We start from the raw sequence: 25,931 nt of genomic DNA on the forward strand, positions 1-25,931 counted from the left end.
CAATCTAAGAAAAAGGGATGACACTACCTACGATGTTGCCACTTTTTAATTTCTTCACTTTTTTGACAGACTATAGTTACGTGTGCATTTTCACGATACGTTGACGTAAATTTTCATTGATGTGGATAGGCTCTATCGTGGATAGTCAGTCGACAGTCGTCAGTGCTATGAAGGCTCCATTTCACCGCGGCGCACGCTGCGGATTTATTTCTTTGACTATGTGGGTCAATGTTTCCACTGCCTATGTATACGCTTCCATGTATCCCGTGCATACAGGTCAGTTAACAAGAGCTAGCACGATCAACACATTTAAACATTGCGCTTGTGTAGTGTCTGCGAATAAGCGCGTGGCGTGACGTCGTACTAGATACGCATCATAAAAAGTCTGTCCGTCTCTCTCACGCGCGGTATATCTTATGAGCGTGAAGGGGACAGTTATTGTTTTTCTTATACTACTGTTTATAAATACAGCGTGATGTTACAACTTACAAGTCAGTAACGTGTGATCGGCGCGCGGCCAGGGTTCGGAACCGTACGATAGTTATCGTATACATACGATAACTTTGTGCGTACGTACGATGTACCATAGCATATTATTATCGTACGCAGATTATACGATAATTTTTATCTTGATGCAAACATATTATATTTTTAAACATACTGTATAGTGAAATTGCATAAGTGTGAGCACTGTGAACGAGCCAGCTTTAGTTAACTGATCTATAGCATGCGTAGCGTGGCCAGCGTTGAGCTACGTGTGCACTGTGCGCCATATTCGAGCAAGCTACGTGAGTCAATTCGTGCGTAGCCTCTCCGTGCGCCGCGGTGAAATGGAGCCCTAGTGACGATTGACGAATGACGATAGACCGTCAAGAATTATTGTTTTCCCGCCATAATATACTCGACACTGGCCATGGTTAAATAGCTGAAGTGCCTTAATAAGAAAAAAAAAAGCAAATGTCAATGTCAGTGTCATGTACATGTGATTGCGATCGCAAAGCTTCAGGCCGTGAATTTTCATTTTTGTATTCTCTTGTATTCTTTTATATTCTTTTTATAAACATTTTATCTTAAAATTATTACAATTAGTTGAACACACTTTAAAGTATAACAACACAAACCTCCGCGATGACAATGGAATACGAAAAACAACTTGAAAATCTTGCTATAAACTTGTTCGAAATCGACGCTGTGAAATTTGGAGAATTTACTACTAAAACTGGTTTAAAAACACCCATTTACTTTGATTTAAGGGTTATTGTTAGCTATCCTATAATAATGGTAAACATAAAATCTATTTATTTACAGAATGAAATAAAATGTATTTTTAAAACAATTTCCCAAGTTTTTAACCTGTATGATTTTATAGGACTCGATATCTAAGTTACTGTATGAATTTGCAGTAAAGGATAACAACTGCGATCATTTATGTGGAGTTCCATACACAGCCCTGCCAGTTGCTACATTACTGAGCATTAAAGCGAAAATGCCAATGCTTATGCGACGAAAAGAATCTAAATCCTATGGAACTAAGAAAATGATTGAAGGTCATTATAAACAGGGTGACACGTGCCTAATTATAGAAGATGTCGTAACATCAGGCTCTAGCGTATTGGAAACTATAAATGACCTCAGAAAAGAAGGGCTTAGAGCAGAGGAAGCTATTGTGATATTAGACAGGGAACAGACTGGAAGAAAAAATTTAGAAGACAATAATGTGAAGCTGAAATCACTATTCACAATGACACAGCTTCTGAAAATATTAGTTGCAAACAAAAAAATAACTGAAGAAATGAGTGCCAATGTTAAATCTTACTTGCAGAATGTTCAAGCCCCTGTTATTGGTAAGCATATAAACAATGTCAAACGTAACATATTATTTATTACTATAATTAATTAAAAATTATTGTTTTTATAGCTACCAGTCTCCAGAGGACGCTAATACCATATGAGAAGCGAGCAGAACAAGCTACAAATGTTATAGCAAAGAAGCTTTTTGACATTATGGCAGTCAAAAAAACAAACCTTTGCCTGTCTGTGGATCTTACTACGTGCACCCAAATACTGAATCTTGTGGAAGAAGTAGGGGACCATATTTGTTTATTAAAAACCCATGTCGATATAATTGAAGATTTCCACTTGGATTTTACAAAGAAAATTAAAGAGATGGCACAAAGACACAATTTTTTGATTTTAGAAGACAGAAAATATGCTGACATTGGCAACACTGTGTCTTTACAACATACAAAGGGCTTGTACAAAATAAATGAGTGGGCCGATTGTGTCACTGCCCATTCTTTGCCTGGGGAAGGAATATTGAAGGCTCTAAATGACCAAGATAATGAAAGAGGGGTCTTCTTGTTAGCTGAAATGAGTTCTGAGGTAAGTTCATAATATTGATTTTTAACAAAACTTTTAATACTTATTTCCAGTGCTGCCTTTGTTATATTTTTTCATGACCTAAGAGGTTAAGAATTACTAGTTTAAGCTGTCAAGCCCCAAGTGGTTGACTCCAACCGCGATAACAATAGAGTTCCAAGGATCTGCGATTTATGGATTAAATTAAGTTACAGTGTAAACTCTATATAACGACATTAAAGGGACCATGCATTTTATGACGTTATATGGAGTTGTTGTTAAATGGAGGGAAGAAAAATCAATACTTTTTCGTCATTGATTTTCTTTTACTAACCATATTTACAGTTCGAAACTTTATGTATAACTGAGAAATATTATGATAACGAATAAATATTAATAATAATCCATGACTCCTTATTATTAGTAATTAGGGACTAGGGTCTAAAACAGCATACACATGCAAATCAATCTCAATTTGTAAACAAAAGGACTAATTTCTTAGAAAGTTCTGTATGCATGATGCCGAAAGTCGAGTTTATTGCGGTCTAGGATAACAATGCGACAAAAAAACGTACACAGCTGCGCAGTTTTTACTAATTTTAGTAATTTAAATGGTACTTTTTATTGTTCAATTGTTGTAATGCTGACGTTATTGAGAGTGGGTGTGATGCTATGTAGAGTGTACCATTGTATGGTAGACAAGCTAAACCAACCAAAGTCAATTGATTTCGACGCTTTAGAGAGTTTGTTGTTAAATAGAGTGACGTTACATGGAGTTTACACTGTAATTTTATTTCTTTATTCTTTAACACAAATATTTATGCATTTTAGGGTAATCTTATTACACCAGACTATACAGAAGCTACAGCAAAAATGGCTGCCAAATACCCTCACTTGATAACTGGATTTGTTTGCCAAAAGAGGGATACCTTTGTGGACCCTGGCCTTATCCAGTTGACACCGGGAGTTCAACTAGAAAGCTCTAAGGACGACCTAGGACAAGTATACAATACACCAGAAAAAGTGGTTCTAGAAAATGGTGCAGATGTGATTGTTGTTGGTAGGGGTATTGTTAAAGCTAAAAATCCCAAAACCCAAGCTCTTGTCTATAAAAATAGGCTGTGGGAATGTTATGAAAAGAGAATCTCCACCTCAAAGTAATTTTTTTTTTACTATTGTAACAATCTTATATTTAACGCATCAAGTATCAACTCCCAAGCGGCACCCCCGGGCATAACAATTTAAAATCTATTTGTGTCTGCAATTCCCACCATCGAGGTGTTACCATAGTATGTAAGGATATAAAACTTGAAAGCTCTGGGAGTCAGTTGTTTTTATAAGACATTTTTGGTGGCAAATATTTTACATTCCATTTATGGGACCAACATTTTACATGTGTTTTGAATTTTACAAAGAAATGTATGTATTAATCTATTACATTGTTAACATACCTATGATGTTTTTGTTAATTTTCAAGTATTTTAACTTTAGAAGTGAAGAAGGAAAGAAAAGTATATAATATATATTTTTATTATATTTCTTGGTAAGTGTAAAATACTTATGTTACAAACTTAGAAGGACCATTAAATAAAATTCTAATAAGTACATTGTCTTTTTGCTATTTTCCCTGTATAGGTAATACAGACATAATTTAAATAAAACATTCTATTTTATTGCAAAGTCTGCTATTGAGAATGCTGTGTAGTGTGTCTTAAAAAGAAACCTAGAAATAAAACACTACGTGTTCCCGTTATATTTTTACAGACACATCTTAAAGTTTTGCGCGGTCTACAAAGAGTATATCAACCACAGATTATACCACAGATTACTAGTATATATTTGTAGGATTATACTCATGCTTTGTCCTCGAGATTAGCATTAAGTACCTATACATGTAGTAGGCAGACAGTGTTGCCAGATCTTTGCACTGTATTTGAGATATTATAATCTGTGGAAATCTACCCTGTTTTTTTTTTATGTGAGGGTAGATTAATAATCGTCATATTCAACCGATCTTCCGTTCTTCATTACGCATTCAGTGCTTCGCCAGACTGCACATTTTCGCGCGCCTTATTGTTCTTTTAACTTTTTAAGGCATATTGCCTTAGCATGTATACCTGCCAGCTCTGGATTACGTTTAAACAAAAGTCGATGAGCCGTATAAGAGTTCAGTATAATGATGCATACCGAACTCTTATGCGGCTCCCCCGTAGCTGCAGTGCATCGGGTATGTTTGCGGAGGCGGGAGTCCCTGACTTTTTTGCCATCATAAGATCTCGGGTGGCTGCATTTTGGCACAGACTGCGCGGCTCAGGCAATAGGATACTCGAGGCTATCTCTGACGACTACTACAATAATCTTATGTACGTGCGGTGGATCTCTGTTCACATGAACCAGAACAAAAAGTGATTCTTTTTTTTTCTGACTGGACACCCCTATACATTATATATTAAGTCTATGCCCTATACAGTGTTAACATTATTTTACTTGTAACTTTACATAATATTTTACACATATCGTGTTATGGGTACTTATGCCTGAAATAAAGACTTTTATTATTATTTATTAACCAATATGGGCAAACGTACACGTGATAATTACGACGACTTTAAACTTTTCAAGAAAATCAAGAAATTGGAAGAGCAATACAAGCGTGTGAGACGCAAAGATCGTGATAGACGACCTTTGCGGACTACAACATCGACCTCATCGTCCTCGTCGAAGACTTCGTCGGATTCGTCGAGTTCAAGATCCCGGTCGCAGACACCCGTTACAATTCGGTCGCTGCCCGAGCCGCCATACATTGAAGGTTAGTAATAAATGTGGTAGAAACTCGATTAGCAAACCTACCCACAAAATATGTAATGCGGTTAGTCTCTGGGGCTAACACTTTACAAATAACGACAGTGCGGGCATTCTCTAGGAATGTCACCTTGTCGATAATGTAATGAAATACATACAAGCAGTAAATTACTAATGCGGTCAGCCATTTCGGGTTGTGACTTTATTAATATTTGCTTAAAAATTATTGGTAATGCGGGCTGCCTTTGGGGCAGTCACTTAACCAATTAAATTAACAGTTCGTTTATTTATTCAAGGTGTGCTTATTACACCGTCGGGACCTGCTGGCGGACATGTCAGCCCACGGCCCCCGGCCAGCGCAGTGGTGAACGAATCGCTACTTTGTTCAAGTTCGATGGCCGTTGCACAACAGCCTCCCACCAGCGCTGCGGCATACGATCCAATACCTTCGACCAGCAGTGCTGTCAGGCAGATTGAACAGGTACCTAATATGGCAACGGATTCTGATTCGGCCATGCCACCTGCAGTCGACCAGACCCGTGGCCTTGAAGAACAGCATCCAGAACTCGATGACGAGTTATTAAAAATATTGGGAGAGGATCCCTCACAGCTAAAAACATATGGCAAAGACATCCAAATTGACCTCGCGGTCAGGCTACAACACGCGGCCACGTTTAACTAAAGAAGCTCGCAAAGAACTTCTCGATAAGTACTTGCCGCCGGCCAATTGTGTATTGATAGATGCACTCGCCTTGAATCCGGAAGCAGTAGGTATTTGCTATTACAGATGCTGTCTTAAAAAGCGACAAAGGCATTGAGCTCAGACAGAAGCAACGCGCCTCTGCAGTGTCATGCGTAGCGGATAAGCTATTTCTCTCCTCATTGCATCGGAACCAAAAAATACTACAATTATACAATTGTTAATGGATGCAACTAAGCTTATGTGTGATATCCAAGCTACAGACTCCTTAATACGTAGAAGCTTCGTCCTTAATGGCCTCAAGGAAGACCTGAAGGATCAGCTACAGGCGACCAAGATAGACAAGCTTCTATTTGGAGAAAAACTAGCAGAAACCTTGAAAGCCGCGAAAGCGCTATCAAGGTCTGCAGCTGAAATGAAGCCCCCGCCTGTTAAACAAACGAACTTAAACTGGCGTGTTCCTCCCTTGAGTCAAAGGCCGAAGGGGATCCACCGGAAGGAGCCTTTTACACCCAAGGACCGCCCGGCCTTGAGCGTCGGCCTAAGATATGCCCGCAGGCTGTCAAACTTTATTGACCAGTGGTCTCTTATCACTAATGATTCCACTTTTTTTATCATGGATCCAAGGTTCTCAAATACCCTTCTCATTCCAAGTAACTCAATCTCATACTCCAAGAGAAGAACTACTTATTAACCATAGGTGCTATTTTGGAATGTAAGCCATGTCAAGGTCAATTTATATCTTCTACCTTTTTAGTGCCTAAGCCTAACGGAAAATCAAGATTTATTTTAAATCTTAAGGCCCTTAATAAATTTATTCACACTACCCACTTCAAACTGGAAGATTTGAGAAACTTAAACTTATTTCTAATCGTTGCTAGGTATATGATTACGATTAATTTAAATTTTAAAAGATGCATATTTTTAACACGCATACACAATGATTATAAAAAATATTATCTCCGGTTTATAATTTTAACGCAAAACTATATGAATACCTTTTGGCCTCAATACTGCACCTTTTGTATTCACAAAAATAATGAAGCCCGTGATTAGCCTGCTGCGATCACGTGGACATTTATCCACAATTTATTTAGATGACACTTTTTTTAATTGGAGATACCAAAGAATCTTGTTTTTCAAAACATTACAGACACCACTAGATTATTAGAAGCCTTAGGATTTATTATTAATTGGGAAAAGAGTAAACTTACACCTTCTACTACGTGCAAATTCCTGGGTTTCGTCATATAGACTCCGAAAAATTACAAGTCACTTTACCCCAAGAAAAATGTTTAAAAATCAAAACTGAAATTGATAAGTTTTTGATAATAAAACAGTGTAAACTCCGGGAATTCGCACGTCTAATAGGGGTACTCACCTCCACCTGTCCCGCCGTTAAGTACTGGTTATATACGAAGGAACTGGAACGGTGTAAATATTTTAATTTAAAAGAGGATGACAAAGTTACGATAAGCGCATAAACTTACCGTTATCACTATTACCACCTTCAATGGTGGTTTAAGATATAATCGATAACCCCGCTAATGAAATCGTGCAAAACAAATTTTACTAAGAGATTTACAGCGATGCCTTAACAACGGGATGGGGGGCCGCCTGTGGTGGTGAACGCGCTAGTCAATTATCTTGTAAATTTTGCCGCTTTTTTCGGTCTCAAGGTGCTTGCAAAAGTTATCGAGACTGTCACATTATTTTGAGAATAGATAACAAGTAACAACAGTATCTTACATCAACCGCATGGGCGGTGTGCAGTTTAAACACCTGACTAACGTCACTCGACAACTATGGCAATGATGTGAAAACGTAATTCAATAGTTTTTTCGTCATACATAGGCTCCATTGATAATTTCGTTGCGGACACAGAATCACGGCTTGTTCACCCCGATATTGAGTGGGAATTAGCTGATTACGCTTTTCAAAAAATTGTTGATCATTTTGTTTTTCCCGAAATTGACTTGTTCGCTAGTAGGATAAATAAAAAGTGCAAAAATATATATCTTGGCACCGGGACCCGTATGCCATTGATGCATTTACGTTGTCATGGTTTAACTTTTATTTTTATAGCTTCCCCCCTTTTGGTATTATTTTAAAATCATTAAGAAAAATTATTGATGATAGAGCTCATGGTATAATGGTTGTGCCCCTCTGGCCCAAGCAGCCGTGGTACCCTTTAATTAAAAGCCTATTCTTAACGGAGCCCCTGATCTTTCGACCATCTAAAACTTAGATTAACTCTCATTCCAGCAATCGAGATGTTCACCGGAAGGTTACCCTGGTTACCGGGCTGTTATCGAGGCGTCATTCGTAAGAAGAGGCATACCTACTTGCTAGAAACCTGACGCCCAGGTGCTCCACAACCAAATTTAGTTCTTCCCGTCTTCCACAGACGTCCTAAAATTTGTCCAGTTGTTACATTACGCTGCTACCTTTGCAAAACACAATCATTACGTAGCAATAATAATCTATTTATCGGTATAAAAAAGCCCCATAAACCTATCTCATCATAAACGCTAAGGATGGATAAAACTAACATGTGGCAAATTGTGGAATCGATGTATCAGTATTTACTGCCCACAACGCTAGACACGCTGCAACTTCTAGAGCTAAAAACCGCAGGTTGGAGTGGCAGCTCCCAAACCTTTGGTAGATTTTATAACATAATTGTTATTCAGGATATGGTAAATAATGTTTTCTCTGCGGGAAGTATTATAAACAATTCTTGATTGTCATAACAATATAATTATTGTACTATGTAACATTTAAATAAGTACTCTTTGTTATGTTAACTACATAATATTGAAATATACCTAACATTCTGATTACAAATAGTTGATATTTTTGTCTCTCAACATCTACATGTATACTTAATGCTAATCTCGAGGACAAAGCATGAGTATAATTAGTGATTAAACGAACTTCCATGAAATGAAGTTCTATCACAATGCTTGTAAGCATAGAGGAATAAATATATAGTTACAAGCTAACATTATTTTATGTGGATAGCTACATTTTTAATTTATTTAAATGTTACGAAAAAAAGATACATACAACCGAACGTATTACCTCCTCCCTTTTGGAAGTCGGTCAAGATATTAAAAAAATGCGAAAAAAAGTATCTTTTTAGTTTTTCTAAACTTATAACACTGAATAAATATTTCTCCTACAGCAACACTTTCACTGCCGTCTGCCTGCTGTCAAAACCTATACGTCAATGTCAAAACTCAAAGCTGCTATGGCCTGAAAACAAAACAAAGAAATAAGTTTTCGATAGAAATGGACAAAATAGCTAAGGATTTAAATATAAGCCCTAAAAATATTTTTGTCACACCTTTACCTAACACATTTTCTATTGTTGTCCACTACAATTGGATAAGAAATTGGCTAAAGAACTTGGAAGCGGACGATTCCTTATATAATTTGGATAACTCAGCCCCAACTGGTGAAAGTGTATCATATCCACAAAAGAAATTGTTTATTAAGGTATTTATTTGTGCTTTACCACACTATACATCATTTGGATATATTTTACCATGATAATTTTTATGTCAAACTTTTACAGGTAATAGATAAAAAAATCTCAAAAGTTTTGCCACTCCCGCGGTATAAATTCAATGAAACCAGTTCAGAACTACCCCTGACCTTCTCCCAACTCCTACAGTATGTATCACAGAACAACCAAAGGAATCTATGGAAGGAATCATATAAAAAATACTGTCAAAACAATGAATGCCCAAAAGAAACGACAATAGTTAATCTAATAGAGCATGACCAACTACTGTCCGAGATTATTGTGAGGCTGTACGGCTGCAACATTGTGAGAGTGAAAGACGGTGCAACTAAGTATAATGAGTACAAAGATATAGCTAATAAACATGTATTAAAGTCATATGAAACTCATGTCAATTTACTGGCAGCTATTTTTGCTGTGGAGACAGACAATAATTTCTATATTGTATATAGGGGTCACTATGAGAACAATTTATTGGATTGCCTTAATTTCAGTCCTACTTTAATAGACAAGACATATGCTAGAGGCTTACTTATAATCTATCAACTTTTAAACTTCTCAAAAGCCTTATGTGATAGAGGATTGAGCATAGGCACTTTGACTCTGCAGGATATTTATCTAAATGAAGATCTGTGGTTGCAAATAATACCACCAATAACAAACAACTTAAAGTGTCTTGATCCCTCTTTAATCTGTGAACAGAGCAGAGTCAAAACTTTGGCATCCTCTAGCAATGATGAGCCAAAAAAAGCAGAAGAATGGAGGTGGAGAAATGATGCTGTGCAGCTGGAGAAGCTGTGTTTGTTGTGGGTTAGAGGAAGGATATCTAATCTAGACTATCTCTTACACTTGAACATTCTGGCAGGACGGTCACCCAATGATCCCCAGGCACATTTCATGGTTCCCTGGGTGACAGATTTCACTTCTAGATGTGGTAAGTTACATTTTGCCACATAAATGAACAGTGGCGTAACTATAGGGTGGCAGGGCTGGTAAAATGCCACAAGCCCCCAACCCAAAAGTTAAAGGCCCAGTTTTTTTTACATTGTTTTATTTTTAACGTGCCGATTTTTACTGATAGGGCCCCATCAATTTGCCTTGGGCCACGGATGTTATAGTTGGTGTTGCACAGTTACACCACTGTTAATGAATATAAGTTTCTTTTTCATATTTCTTGCTCTAACAATGTATTAAAATTGGCCCTTTAGAATATTATGTTTGTGAGATGTAGATTACTCTTTAATTTCTAAATTACTAGGCTACTTTTCTAGTATAATATTAAAAAAACAGACTGTTCATTTGGAATATTGAATTAAGTATATAACATGCAAATGGCGACGCAAATTGTAGGTACAAAAAATATTAAAATAAATACAATAAATCAATTCCAGGCAGAAACTGGCGAGACCTGTCAAAGTCAAAATACAGACTGAACAAGGGCGACAGGCAGCTGGACATGACATATGACACCAACTGCTCCGGCCACATTCCCCATCATGTCACTGATGCGCTTACTGACATCACATGCTATGTTTATTTGGCTCGCAGGTATGATCTTGTTTTTTGGTAATGTGTAAGATAATATTATCTAGTTAGACAGATTCATAAAATGAATTTTAAATCTAAAACATTTTGTTCATACCTGCATACTACACACTGATTTTGTTATGCATCACTATAAGTAAACCGTTGTAAATGCAATATCAATATATTAATGTGCGCGCAAAAGGAACACAAATGGAGTCAATGTACGAATTTCAAATCAGTACGTCATAAGTCTCCTTATCGAACGTCGAGTCTACATTAATATACAGGAGTACTGTAAATGAATCAGAGAAGTTGATTCATAGGCAGATGGCGGACCTACGTAAGAAGCAGTTCACGCACGTTGCGTCAGCGTTGCGTCGACGCAGCGCTGCCGTTTGACGCATAGCCGGCCACATGGGCGCTCACACCCCCTCCTGCTTCGTCTCGGGGGCTGCTGTCCGTCATGTGTGCGTTGCGCGCTGCTGTTACGACGCAGCGCGCCGTGTGTACACCTTGGTTATTTGTATGTAAAAACACGCAACGGCAGCGCTGCGTCGTCGCAACTCTGCCGCAACGCGCCGTGTAGATTGGCTCTCAGTTGATCGCGTTACGTCAAACCCAGCGTCAGATCACTACTATTATTATTGAATTGACATAACGCGACCAAAATGATGTAGGTCCGTTAACTGTCTTCAATGGTACAATATAAAATTTTAATCAAACATTTTGGAGATTGATTGATACTTTAAATCGTTGTATTTATGTTACAGAACATCAAAGGATATCCTCTGTAAATATGTCCGTAACAAGTGGGTGCCGGCAGAGTACCCGGCGTCGATACAACGCATGCAGGAGTGGACGCCGGACGAGTGTATACCGGAGTTTTACACAGACCCTACTGTGTTTAAGAGCATCCACGAGGATTTGCCTGTAAGTTATTCCATATTTAAGTCTAAAAAGACTTCAGAGAAGATTATAATATACACTGTCAGAAAAAATCGTTCATATAAGGCACATACCCAACCTATGTTATTTGGTCGGGTTATATCAGTCAATGTCGGTCATGAATCGTGTTCAATTGGCTGGGTTTAACATAGCTTTAATATTTCGTAGGTTCATCTGCCTGTTAATCTCTGATAGTATGCAATCATGGCCCGATCTAGCCATTTAGCCGCTCCGGGCAAAGATCATTTTCGCCGCCCTTTACCTATAAGTGCAGGAAACATATTTGTTGGGGGAAAATGGGAGGAATATTTAAGTAAAATTACTCAAATATTTCCACTACCAAACTTAAGGTAGGTTAGCTGGTAAAAATTCTCAACCTTAAGTGGTGGACCCTAACTACCTAGCCAGGTTGGAAGATAGGAATAAGTCAATTTCGCCGCCCCTCATTTTTGCCGCTCTGGGCAAATGGCCAGCTCGCCCCCCCTCGGGCCCTGTATGCAATTCCTAAAAAATCTACAGTCACTTATGAAACTATTGCTATCTCTCTCCTATTGGTGACACACAGTAATAGGTCTATGAAAGTACAGCCTGGCAAAAAAAGACTAAAAATTAAATTGGAACAAAATTTTTCCATACAAAATTGTTGCTCTAACTAGCATTTTACATCAAAAATGTCAAGAGCTACGAAGATATACTACCAGTTGCACACTCTTTTTTTACTCCTCCGTGGTCTAGTGATATAGAGCGCGGCTCTTGAGTCGGAGGTCGTGGGTTCGATTCCCGCGTTGGAAACATGTTATTTCCAAGTTTGGTTAGGACAATGCAATGATCCATGCGTCGAATGGGCATGTAAAAAGTCGGTCCTGTGCCTGATCTCTCGCCAGTCGTCTTCCGTCTCACTGGCTTATGAGAGTAAAGGAATATAGAGTGCTCTTGTGTACTGCGCACACACTTGGGCACTATAAAATTACTCCTGCGTAGCTGGCCTGGTTTCAATAAAACCGGCCACTGTCACCGAAACCGGTGTGGGAGTGGGGTATTTTTTTTACTCATTCTGGCCAAGCTGTACGTGCTTAACCACAGTGTTCTATAAGGTTTTTTTTATGGTCACGTTGCTAATTCAAGGATCTAGGACTCCCATCATGGGCGACGTGCGCCGAGGACTTTATAACTAAGCACAGGGAGGCGTTAGAGAGCACACACGTGTCGGAAAACTTACATCACTGGATCGATATCGCCTTCGGTTACAAGTAAGTTTTGAAATATTTTTAAATTAGTGTTAGTTACATACATGATTATAAGATACAATTATGTTGTTACATGTTATTTAAAGAATGCATTGGTTGTTAATTTCATATTGATAGATATTATTAATAAGGACTTAATTTTGTATTGCACACCATTTTAATATGGTAGAATGAAAGATTCAATTGTATAATATATAGAATTAAGACCAACCTGTACTTCATTCTGGCAATAAATGAATAATGAATTATAAAACTGCGCGCGTGAGCGTTGTAGTTAATTAAATCACTCTAGATTGGGGCTTTGACTTACTGATTTTTATTTTATCATCCACGTTACAAAATTAATATAGCTAAGGGTCTGTTTCACTACTTCATGATAAGGCTATCCATCAATTAACTTGACAGATCAAGTATGGAGAATCTGTCAAAAAAGTTGTGAATAGTCTATTAGGCACTTTATCAGAAAGTGGTGAAACAGGTACTAAGAGTACAAGCGATTTTGATGTTACAGACTATCAGGCACAGCGGCAATAAAGGCGAAAAACGTGTGCCTGTCGTTAGTGGACGGGCACACGCGCGTGCGTCGCGGCGCGAGCGTGCAGCTACTGAGTGCGCCGCACCCGCCGCGCCGCCCGCGCGCCCCGCCCCCCGCCCCGCCTCGGCTGAGATGGACCGCCCCGCGCGAGACCAGTTAGTATAAGTACTATCAGAGAAGTTGATTCCTATGCAAATCGGGGACCTAAGTAGTTTGGTTGCGTTACGTCAAACCCAGCTGACAGATCACAATTAACATTGAATTGACATATTCGACCAAATAACGTTGGTCTCTCAATTGCATAGGAATCAACTTCCTCGATGGTACATTACTCATGCCTTCATTATAGTGCTTACAAATAATAATTAGTGATAAATCTCAGTTGTTTTTTTAAATAAGATTTCCTATTGCACATAATTACGGATGTAATATGAGGCATACTCTTTGTAGGTACAATAAATATTATTATCATTTGTTTAAGGATGCCAAATCATTTTTCAAGAAAATTAACCAAGGACTTCTAAATATAGCTTTTTGGTGTTAAATTTATCTCATAACAGTATCTGTTTTAGTTTTTTAATGTATGTATACTGACGATTTTTCTTCTTTTCTAGAAAAATCCGTTCGTGACAGTTCGGATGAGCTGTCAGACGAAGATGAAGAGTCCACCAGTCTTCCGCAGCACATCTCACGACTAACGGTTCCTACGCATCGCGTCCGTAGACACAAAAGTAGTTCAAGAGCCCGCTCGCTCTGTAAAAGCCAAGAAGACGACGCCAGTATTAGTGAAGGCAGAGCATCCTCGCATTCCAGACACTACAAAGTACAGAGATCGGAAATGGGAAAAGGCGTTATATACCTACCCAAAGAATTCAACCCGGCAGCTACCATACAATCTCTTGAAACTCTAGATAACTTCCGCACAAAATGCTTCTTCAGTAGAGCTGAAGATAAAGACAAGCATAAGGAGAATGTATCTTTAAATCTATGTTCCGTAGAACAGGAGCCGAAAGCAAAAAGTGTATCGGATGAAACGGCTTTCACGAACCACATGTTCTTAGCGTCGTACGATCATGCGTATCTGAAAAAATTCGATGCGAATCTTGAGACGGTTATGAAGGAGAGAAAGAATAGAATGTTCAATACGCGGTATACTACAGCAGCCGGTGTGTACAAGCAGTTTATATCGGAGAGCAGGAAGCAAGATATGCTCGTCATAGGCTGTTTGATCGTTGAGATATTCCTACACCATCATATGCGTCCGCTGAGACTGAACAACAATAATTTTCAAGAAAGATACAACAACTGTCGCACCGTTCTAAAATATAACTACAATTCGTTGCCCAAATGTGTAAGTTACGTAGCGTCTTTGATCTTAAACGTGGAACCTCCCACCTTAAATTATAGAAGTGAGTTGCAGCCGAAGAGAGAAGAGAATATCATAGTGACAGATAAAGGTTTAACCCCACCTACACCTTCGCAGCTTCTACAACCGTTGCTAATGCAGCATTTGATACCTTTCCCTCAAAATTTTCATATACTATACAATTTATTGAGTACGCTCCACGAGTTTGAGTTAACCAGCAACGAACTATACGTAATGTATACCTACGAATGCGACGGGTTGCAATGCGAGAAATATCAGAACGTCGACAAAACAAAGCTGTATTTCGTCCAAAGAATCGCCGAAGGAAAGATTCAGGCTTGCATAGCACATCTGGGAATTCTAGTCAACCAAGTTACCAACGAAAATCAGTTCAACTTCCTAGATATATTCCTCCAACATTATATACAGCTGTTGAAAAATAAAGATACCTCAGTCCTAGCGGCTTGGCACCTATTCGATACAATAAGCAAGGCTTTAGGTCCGGCCGAGACGAAGGACAAACTTCTGAAGCATATACTCAATTTGTACGAAGACGACGATTATGTCTACGAAAGAACAGATCACAAAGTTACCGATGTTGACGTGTACGCTATAGCAGGGTTGGCGAGCAAGCAGAAATTCGTTAAGCTATACCACCATATATTCCTCTTGCAGCTAATGGTTCGTCTCGGTCTTCGATGCTTCCTGGATAACTTTATTCAGCATCTAGTGGAAGCTGTAGGTGGTTACAAAGATATATCCTCGGAAACCGGCACCCCTGGTCATCTATGTAACAATCGGACCATGTGCAACAAGAAACCGAGGTATTCGGACGATAACGTCAAAAATGCTTTAACAGCTCCATCTGATATTTTTTCTCCGGATACCTCGTACGGTTCGGAACAGATAGTAACACCGAACCACGATGTAACTATAGCTGAAGTGCATGAGGTATTACTAGAAAAGGACTCGGATAGCAAGAGTGAGACAGACTTATTCCATTTCGAAACCGATAAGGAGAGAGTGCCCAGTCGCGGTAGTAGGAGCAGATCACCCACTGGCTCTATAGATTCGTTGACGCCAAAAGAGCCACTACAAACCCCGTCGCCGGCCGCAGAATTTGCTGCCCAATCGAATTCTAGATTCTTCACAACGTTGCCGAGCAAAGAAAACGCAACGAATGGACACGATTTGGAGTCGAAAGCAATGTCTCCTACAATGGATATTCCTAAACCAATGTTCACGAGTCACATACATTTCGCTGATGGCGAATCTTCTTCGGCCGATGGAGGAAAATCGAGCAGCACCGATCAAAGACAACCACAGAACCTAAATTTCAACGATAGAATGAAGAACAATCTGGAAAAAACTGATAAGTTTGAGGAACAGGATACTAATAAGATATCAGATATGAGCTCAGAAAGTTTGATTTGGCTGGCCCATAGACTCGGTCCAGTACTAACCTGTAGATATATAACTAGGAATCTTCTTAAGATGCTGACTCTTTGTTATATTGGTAAAGAGAACTTGTGTCGATGCGATAGCGATGTGAAAGATGAGTTCGATGAGATCTCGATAGTGAATAGCAGAATCGTTGGCGACAAGAATGCGATTAAGGTTATAAGGTGCCTCACGTCTATTGTTGGTGAGTATTTTAGTTTCAAATTGTAAAATAAAAACGTGGCACCCCTCATATTTGAACTTGTTACAGTTTTGCCACTGCCATTGTCTATTAAGCTTATTTTCCAACGTATTTCAAATATACATCATTATTGATTTAATGTAAATATTTTATATAATAAATAAATTATCTTGCTTGTATTTTCTCACATACAAGGTTTTATAGAAATCTTTTAAAGGTAGAAATCAAAAACTTTATAACGTAGACATTCGTAAATTGACCCATTTTTGTATCGGATCTTCAGTATCCCAACATCGGATCTATTATTTTCATTGCCTATATTAACCCTCTAAAATCCCTTCCAGCGATGTACGGCGAGCAATTAATAATATTCCAATACCTGCCGCACATGGGTGAGCTGATAGCGTCGTGCCGGCGCCGCCTGTCCGCGCCGCTAGAGGGCGGGGTCGTCGCGTACCTGCAACTCATCAAATACCTCATGCCCTTCATGTCAGATGTGAAGGTTATGGAGCAGCTGCAGGTATAGTGTTCTAGCTGTGTTTCTTAAATTTTTAATAGCCAAAAGAGGAACAATATACTGTTAATTTGAAGATTGTCTCGTCTCCCGCTTTGATATAATAGTTGTAAAACTTAAGTCATGAATGTCAAGAATCAAGATATGCTCTTTAACATTTCTAATCTGCAACTGGGAGTTTGTAGTATTTTCTATCATAAAATGACATTAAACGATCATAATATTCTAAATGAAAATGAAAGTATTTTATCGTATCTAACGTTTAATTTCGTTAGACTGTTGCAAACCATTTAACTGGTCCGTCTAATTCTTACTTTTTTTTTTTTAATAAAATGTTTCTCTTTAGGACACGTTTTTAAAGTCGATCCTGCAGCCCGCACTGCGTCTAGCGTCTACGGGTCGGTGCGCGTATCCGAGCGGGGCGGCGGCGCGCGCGGCGCTCGCACGCAAACTGTTGGACGCAATGTACGCACTCGCGCTGCGTATAGGCCCAGAGATGACGAGGAAATTGCTCTGTGTTGGCGCTCTACAGAGGTTAGGATTTTATGATAAAATGAGGTTAAAAGTTCATAAAAAAGGTTAAGAGTCCGTACACGAAATTTTGCCGATTTCGCTGATTTAACAGACGTGATTTAACAGTTAAAATACAGTATTTCTAATAAGTTTTAATGCACAACATGTAAGATCATTTCAATTATAATCTAATGTTGGAGCTATTTTTTTTTTAAGTAAGTATTTTTAAATAATCCAACTCAAACCCGCGACAGTTTTGTGATTTTTGCTGTAAAAGATTTAGAATATCACCTGTTTATGGATTGTATTGACGTCTTAACGGTATGAAAAAAATACAATGTACTATTGAGAAAGTCGTCTATACAATGTTGGAATTACTTTTTACCACTTTAATATGAAATAGTTGAGTAAAAATATATGTAACTCGGCAACATTTTAGAGAAAATGGGCAAAGAATTGCTGTTAATTTCGGCAACTTGCGTAGCTAGCACGGGGTTTCCCAGTCGATTCTTCGGAAGAAAGTAATGGCAGTTTCTTTCCCATGTCTACATATCTTATTCCCGAGCATGGCACCACCCATCGACTTGAGTTTCAGTGGACAAAGACAAGAAACTCTTTCCATAGCAACCATCAAAGCAACGGCAATATTTTTTTTTGACATTTAGTGTCTTGGTTCTTTTTTTTTTAATTATGGCACCTCGGCTATAAAACCATGGCCAGTGTCGAGTAAATGGCGGCAAATTCAAAAAATCGACGTGCAGCAACCCTGTCTATAGCCGGAATTATAGTTTTGATCTACGAAATACGAAAAATAAAAACTAAGTAACTTTATTATTCGTAGTTTGTAGATCAAAACTATAATTCCGGCTATAGACAGGGTTGCTATACATCGATTTTTTTAAATTTGCTGCCATTTACTCGACACTAGCCATGGTTTTATAGCCAAGTGCCATCAGGCGCGGTCCGAAGGGGGGGGGGTCACAGGGGATATGACCACCCCCAAAATCTAAGGTTAAATTGAAAAATCTCAAAATCTTGCTAAATAATAAAAGGAAATATCTAGCTATCCCCTAGCCACCACTTCGTCCGACCTTAGACAGCTGCTGTGAACCCAGAAACGTCCGAGGGCGCAGATAAAAAACCCCCCCAAAATTTCAGGCTGCGACCGCGCCTGAGTGCCATAATAAAAATAAAAAAAGAATCAAGAAACTAAATGTCATAAGCGGTTCGTCATGCTTGACTTATAGATTTTCAAAAGCGGAAGATATCGAGATACGAAAGAAACTTTTTCTCCAGTGTTTTTCCGGTAAAACTGTCAAAATTTAGTTTCTTTCGTTTGTCTACGTGCTTGTGCTAGCTATGTTGGAGCTGTAATTCATAAATAGAAAACGACAGAAATAATCTATCAAATAATAATCAATCATAAATCAATCATAAAAATAACTAATCATAAGTGTACAGTCATTTTGGGTAACTTTGAATTGCGATTTAACTTTGAACAATACAATAATGCATTGTTTTGTATTGTTCAAAGTTAAATCGCAATTCAAAGTTACCCAAAATGAGCGTATTTGTTGCAGATTTTTCTTGGCGTTCGATAAGGCGACGGGTAAGACTGATAACTGGCCAAAGCAAGAAGAGGCTAACTTAGATAAGGTAAATACATAATATAAATTCACATTTTAAGGATTCATAAATCAATAAGCAGGTCAATCACTTAATGGTGTATCCATTTTTTACGTTTAATGCATTATCCAATATTTCTTAACCATAATTAAAAAAAAACAGGTATCCGAAGACGACCCAACGGATTCAAACATGGAAGGCTTTCTGGAGATATGCCGCGACGGCAGCACCGCGGAGTGGGCGGTGCGCGACGGGCGCGCGGTGCGGGCTGACATACCGGAGCTGGCGTGCTCGCCGCCCGCCGTGCCCGACACGCACGTAGCCGCCACGCTCACCGTAAGCTAAAACTGTACATGTTAAACTGCCCAGTTCGGACGCAAGAGAAAAAAAACAAAAATAACAACTTATAAAAGGAATTAGCACCGCTTCGGCTGGTCTAAGAAACTTACTTTCTCTTTATATATAAAGGTCATACAAAAGTGAAAACGACCCATAGCATTATACATTACTTAATTTCTACAGAGTATTTAACCCAAGGTCACATGTTCTAGGCACAGGAAGAGCTACTAATGGTGTTCGACGAGGATTTAGCGTACCATGCGTACACGACGTTTGCCAAGTTTATAGGCGTGGACTGCCTTGACCGGTGTCTGAAGAACGGCGATACCATCCGCGCACTGTGCGCCAAGTACAGGCAGAAACATAATATACTGTTAGTTGTTTTCTTTATGTTAACCGACTACGCCAGAAGTCAGAAAGTTTAATATTAATAATAAATTATTGTACACTCTTACCTTAACAACTTTGTATTGGCAAGAGACAGGACCTTGGTTAGCGGCTAACCTAACCAATCTCACATTGACAAAATTTTGGATATTATAAGATATTAGTAGACATTAGTTTTGTAGTATATCTTTCCCAATTATATTGCTTTGGCGCTGGCAAAAAATCATATTAAAACAAAAACAAAATTTCAGCGACGAGCCCGTCAAATGCATCGACATAGCCCCACGGCCGGATCTCTCCGACCACACGGGCTCCAACAGCTTCGGCAACGTCACGCTCGTCGGCAACAGGATCGACGTCGTCGACGACGCCGCGCAGGTCGACGGATTCGACGTCGTCGCATACAAAATGGACACCGGCTTTAAGAATGACAGGTAGTTTTTTTTTATATTTGAAAAATGACAGGTAGTTTTTTTTACTTGTAAAGTTGTGGTCAAGGTAATTTTGTTTGGCAGCTCGGTCGGATAGTGTCCAATGGCTTAGACATGGTCGTTTTTTTAAGATTAAAAAATTGAGACACTAATGAATAAAGTCGTTCCTCCCTTACTATAAATATTATAATAATATTATGGAATAAATTAAAAATGTGATGATGATAAAAAGCAGTCTAAGTTATCTCGTATAAGTTATAACATAAGCTACTTACTAGTAGAAGTCCTGCTAAAATCACTAATCAGGCAGACATACATTTTTTTATTAAAACCCTTACAGTTACCTTATTATCTTAATATTATTATTGTTTGCCACCATTTAAGTTAAATTAAAAAAAAAGTTAAAGTCAATCTTCGAACAGGCATCTGCGCGGCGACTGGCTGATCTACTGGGAGCACGAGATAGGGCGCGCACACTCGCGGTTTAACCTCAAGCAGATCCGCCTGCAGACATTCATAGGTCACACGCACTCCGTCCGCTCCATACACGCGCTGGACAATGAGCACAGCTTCATGAGCGGCGGCAAGGACAAGACGGTGCGCCTGTGGTCGCTAAGGAACCAGGTGAGACTTAAAAAAATCGCGATTTGGTTGTTAAATAATGGTCAAGCTTAAATATTTGCTTTTCATGACACCCTCAAATAAATGATATAAATGTTCAATTTTTTTAGGGAGATGGCAACGCCGTAACGCAATGCAACTGGACATATACGGGGCACAAGAAAGGCGTGTTGTCTTTGTCTTTCATTGAGTCTCTACGTCTTGCCGTCTCAACCGACTCCGTGGTGCACATCTGGGATCCGTTCATGGAGAGTGTGGTGTCACAGGTAAGATTCTTTCAGTCTTACTACAAAAGATTTAAACCACTGTTGAACAGTTGATTAGGGAAAAATTCAGTACAAAATGGTCTCAAAACAACTGTTCAACAGATGTTTAGTTTTTGTTGTAAGACCGTTTATCTTTTATCTACACATTGACTGATGCGAATACGATGTAAGTGGTCTTTCTCGATAGTTACCACTAAAATATAACTTTTATGTGACTTAGGGCCTGTTTCACCACTTCCTGATAAGGCTATCCACCAATTAATTTGACAGATCCAAGTATGGAGTATCTGTCAAAAAAGTTGTGAATAGCCTATTAGGCACTTTATCAGAAAGTGGTGAAACAGGCCCTTAGTTTCCAATTTGCTTAACCATAACATTTACACAGGTAGTAAATATACAAGGCTTGCTTGGTCTTATTCCTGTGGAAATTCCTTATTAGCGGCGAAAATTATTTGTAGGTACCGAGATGTTCTATAAATTCTATAATATTATACCTTCCCCACAGTTGGACAACCTGAAGTCAGCTGTGAGTATAGTGCGCGCGCTGCCCGGGCCGGCGTGCACGCTCGTCGCCGCAACTAACGACGCCACGCTGCGGCTGATCGACCCGCGCGCGCCCGTTAACGCACCAGAACTTAAGGTTAGTAACACACTATGAGGCCTGTGACTAGTTATCTATCCCACAGTTGGACAACCTGAAGTCAGCTGTGAGTATAGTGCGCGCGTTGCTCGGGCCGGCGTGCACGCTCGTCGCCGCAACTAACGACGCCACGCTGCGGCTGATTGACCCGCGCGCGCCCGTTAATTCGCCAGAACTTAAGGTATACTATGGGACCTATCACTCTTTTTAATCACTCTTTTCTATCGAAGATGTCGGTTTTAAACGAAAAATAGTTTAACAAAACAAAAATATCTGAAAAACCTGTGCTTTCTTCTCTGACGCACATTTCAGTTCTCAGTTCGTTTAATATAGTGGTGTGTTATTTTTTACCGAACTGGAATAACATTTGAAAAAGAAGTTGACTTACGTTTTTAAGTTTTTAATTTCTCGTTCATTGTCATTGTTTAATGACTATGAACGAGAAATTAAAAAAAAAAACTCTCTTTTACTCTCACATCAACACCCTGAACTATGGAAAATAGTAAAAAATGGCATGCAAATGAAAAAAACAAGTAGCTCTAGGCCTTTCTAAATGTGTCCCTGTTCAGCGATTGTTATCAGTACATAGGATAGGATAAAATACTTTTAAAATGGACGCTACAGGAATTCAAGTCCGAAATATCTCGTGTTAACAGAAATATGTTTATCTTTGTAGGTTATAAACGGCGGCAGCGCGTTCATCCGCTGTATGTGCGTGAGTCCGGGCGGCGGATGGGTATGCGCGGGGTTGTCCAGCGGACAGCTAGTCGTTATAGACATGCGTACTGGTCTACCGCTGACGCTGTGGCGGGCGCATGACGGCGAGGTGAGTGTACGCAAGCGTATACGCTAATATGTACGCACACACGCACGCAAAATATTTACACCAATCAGAAACTATAAATATTAAACAAAGATGAACTGTTTTTTCAGGTTCTCCGTCTAGTCGCGGTGGACGAGCACAAAGTTCTCAGTTCGGGGCTGGACCAAACCACGGCGTTGTGGCGCATCGATGATGGCGAGTTAGTCGCGCATTTAAAGTGAGTAAAAATCTACTCGCACTGGGCCACCTTTTACCAACAAGGTGGAAAATAACAATGAAAGTTATGTTATGTTACGTTACGTTTTGAGTTATGAATGCAATCATGTTCTTTTGATCATTTAGAAGAAGGCAGTATTCATAATGCTTAACAACGACCAGTTATGTTTATGATGATAATTTGAATATGTTTTCAGGGGAACAACGGAACCCGTCCACTGCCTGTCCGTCTACTACAACGAGTTGATATCGGGCACGACCAACAATCGTATCGGAGTCCACACCTCCTTAGACCAGGAGGCCTCCTTCTCAAGTACCAAACTTCGTTCTGATACTTTCAAAGGAGTATTGACTTGTATGTCTGTGTTGCCGCTCAACAGATTGTTGTTGCTAGGCAGCGACAACGGCACTATAAGTCTGTTGTGCTGATTGTTACCTTACCTTTATAGTTGGTTTTGAACTTTTTGTTGAGCCAATAATATTTTTTTGTAGATAGCGGCTGGGCATGAACTTTCGTATATTGATTTACAGCTAGTTGTCTCACTTACACAAAAATATATTGCTCGGCGGCAGTCAACGGCAGTCGGTGGCACGTGTCGGCGTCAGCCGACGGCAGTCGACGGCAGCCGTCGATAGTTTATGACGCTTGCAGGGGCCTACCACGACCTTTCCTAAAACTATCATGTTTCCAGAACACTTTGTTGTTAGATTACAATAACATTGCCATACTCACTTTTCAAATATAATTTTACTGAAAAACAGTAAAAAAATGCAAAACATTGTTAAATCCGCTGTGAAATATCAACTTTTTTAAGATCGCTAGTTTAACGTTAAGGTAATATTGTTTTAACTGTCAAACGGTGTCGCTTAGTAGAGGTGGTGGTAGGCCCCCAGTTGTGACGTACCGCCTAAAGGTAAGCGTCCACAGGTCGGTATCGTACGCAACGGACGTCTCGCATCAAACGGATAATTTTTTCACAGTACGTCCACTGTATCGGCAGCGTACGGATTACTGACTAGCCTAGTAAATGAATGCTCAAAAAGGGGGAGTGGATGGTAAAGTCGAAAGCAGTAAATTTGACTTAGGAACTTTGTTTCGACTAATTAGGAGATAAACATATTTGCTATTCGGTAACCCGTACGCTGCCGATACAGTGGACGTACTATGAAAAAAATATACGTTTGATGCGAGACGTCCGTTGCGTACGATACAGACCTGTGGACGCTTACCTTTACGCGGTACGTCACAACTGCAAGCGTGATAAACTGTCGACGGCTGCCATCGACTGCCGTCGACACGTGCCGTTCGTCTGTGCGCTCTACAGTTAATAAATTCGAGTGTGTGTCAATAAGACAAGTAGCGATAAGTGAATATACGAAATATGTTTTGCTCCGCGACCGTTATATAGCAGGGCTCCTAATTTTTTATGTTGCGAACTGGAACATAATATTTAACTGCGCAGAATAAATTCACTATTCAGGCATCTAAATATGTTAGTATCATTTATAAATTCTTCAAAGTGATCCTTCTAATGATACATGAAATACAACTTGAAATGTTACCTCTTGCCAATTTAATCGAAGAAAGTAAAAATTTGTTCCTCATCTCATGTTTTTATTAGAAAGAGTCGCAAATCAAAGATCACAATGATAATCAAAAATTAAATTAAAGTCGGTTATGTAAATTAAATGTATAATAATGGGGAAAATATAAAAATGGCAATCTATAATGTCGATAGAATGATCTCAATAAAATCTTGCTCACAAATGTAGGCACAAGTAGTGCGTAACATACTCGTAATCTGAATCTGGCTATTTTATTAGTTTTTTTTTCTGCTAATATTTGGGCTATGTGCATTAGAATTTCCAAAGGCTGGTTTCAAAAATGTAGTTAACAAAAAAACCTCATAGATCAATAATTCGAATAAAGTTTGACTAAATAAACTCAAATTATATTCAATTACCGCTTTTCAGGCAAATTTTTTGCTTAAAAACTCGATTGATAATTAAAAATAAAAGCAGTTATAATAAAATAAGAAAAAATCACAAGTATTATAAAAATTGCAATAAATATAATAATAAACATAATGATTGCGCGATAAAAAATTTTTACTACTGGAATTTTTTATATTTTTAATTTTACACCCCATGTATATGTGGCCAAGTATTAACCTTAACAGCTATATTATGCTTCTATAATATTTAGCACGGACTGTATTTAAACATTCCAATTAAGTAATTTTTATTTTTTATATAGATTTAAGTTATAATTTAAATATGTATTAATTTTACGAACAATCATTTTCGATATTGCTTTAAACTTTAAATGAATATGTCCTGTTTTATTTTAATGACGACTTAGAGATCATATCACAAAAATAACGCTCTACAAGTACAAATTATATGTTACCAAAGATATAAAGTTTATAATAATATAGTTTGTGTATTTCGAATATAACTTAATAACATTGTATGTAATTTATAAGATATCTATTTAAGTTAATCTAAATAATTATGATGAAACACAGAAATAAATCAAGATAGAACGGCGTCGCGGGTGCGTTGCTATGGAATCGATCGTGTCAATTTTTGCTTTGCATTTAGTTAGAACAAATAACTTACCCGTGGGAAGAAATACCTCCTTTTGACCGATTCACATTCGTACTTCTGTTTTTACAATTAGACACCGCTCCGGTGTAATCAAGTCGAGACGTGCGCTGACTAAATGAACGTTCAACAAATCTTGCTCACTTGTGCAAGATTCACGCATACTTCACCCGCTTAGCCGTTCTATCTTGAATTATTTCTGTGTGATGAAAAAATTTTTTTGGAAATAATGCATTTGGCAGGTATAGAATTTTTTTTGCCAAAATTTTTTAAATGCTGCAACACTCACTTGTGCCA

General features: G+C 38.7%; 2 protein-coding genes across 2 annotated transcripts; both read left to right on the forward strand.

The window, feature by feature from the left end:
• Positions 1 to 1,019: 1,019 nt before the first annotated feature.
• LOC121732789 (uridine 5'-monophosphate synthase) lies at positions 1,020 to 3,856 on the forward strand. The gene is made up of 4 exons (XM_042122767.1): positions 1,020 to 1,281; positions 1,370 to 1,844; positions 1,919 to 2,382; positions 3,190 to 3,856. Exons 1-4 carry the CDS (start codon positions 1,129 to 1,131, stop codon positions 3,517 to 3,519), a joined length of 1,422 nt encoding a protein of 473 aa, XP_041978701.1. The 5' UTR covers positions 1,020 to 1,128; the 3' UTR covers positions 3,520 to 3,856.
• Positions 3,857 to 9,059: 5,203 nt separating this feature from the next.
• Positions 9,060 to 23,591, forward strand: LOC121732780 (WD repeat-containing protein 81). The gene is made up of 19 exons (XM_042122755.1): positions 9,060 to 9,361; positions 9,441 to 10,323; positions 10,781 to 10,937; positions 11,687 to 11,846; positions 12,987 to 13,111; positions 13,620 to 13,798; positions 14,258 to 16,654; positions 16,996 to 17,171; positions 17,512 to 17,699; positions 19,259 to 19,334; positions 19,467 to 19,640; positions 19,856 to 20,016; positions 20,282 to 20,464; positions 20,884 to 21,085; positions 21,193 to 21,348; positions 21,854 to 21,988; positions 22,665 to 22,814; positions 22,922 to 23,028; positions 23,225 to 23,591. Exons 1-19 carry the CDS (start codon positions 9,155 to 9,157, stop codon positions 23,454 to 23,456), a joined length of 6,048 nt encoding a protein of 2,015 aa, XP_041978689.1. The 5' UTR covers positions 9,060 to 9,154; the 3' UTR covers positions 23,457 to 23,591.
• The last annotated feature ends 2,340 nt before the right edge of the window (positions 23,592 to 25,931 follow it).

Source organism: Aricia agestis, chromosome 12 (genome assembly GCF_905147365.1).
Source record: "Aricia agestis chromosome 12, ilAriAges1.1, whole genome shotgun sequence".
In the NCBI taxonomy this organism is placed as follows: domain Eukaryota; kingdom Metazoa; phylum Arthropoda; class Insecta; order Lepidoptera; family Lycaenidae; genus Aricia; species Aricia agestis.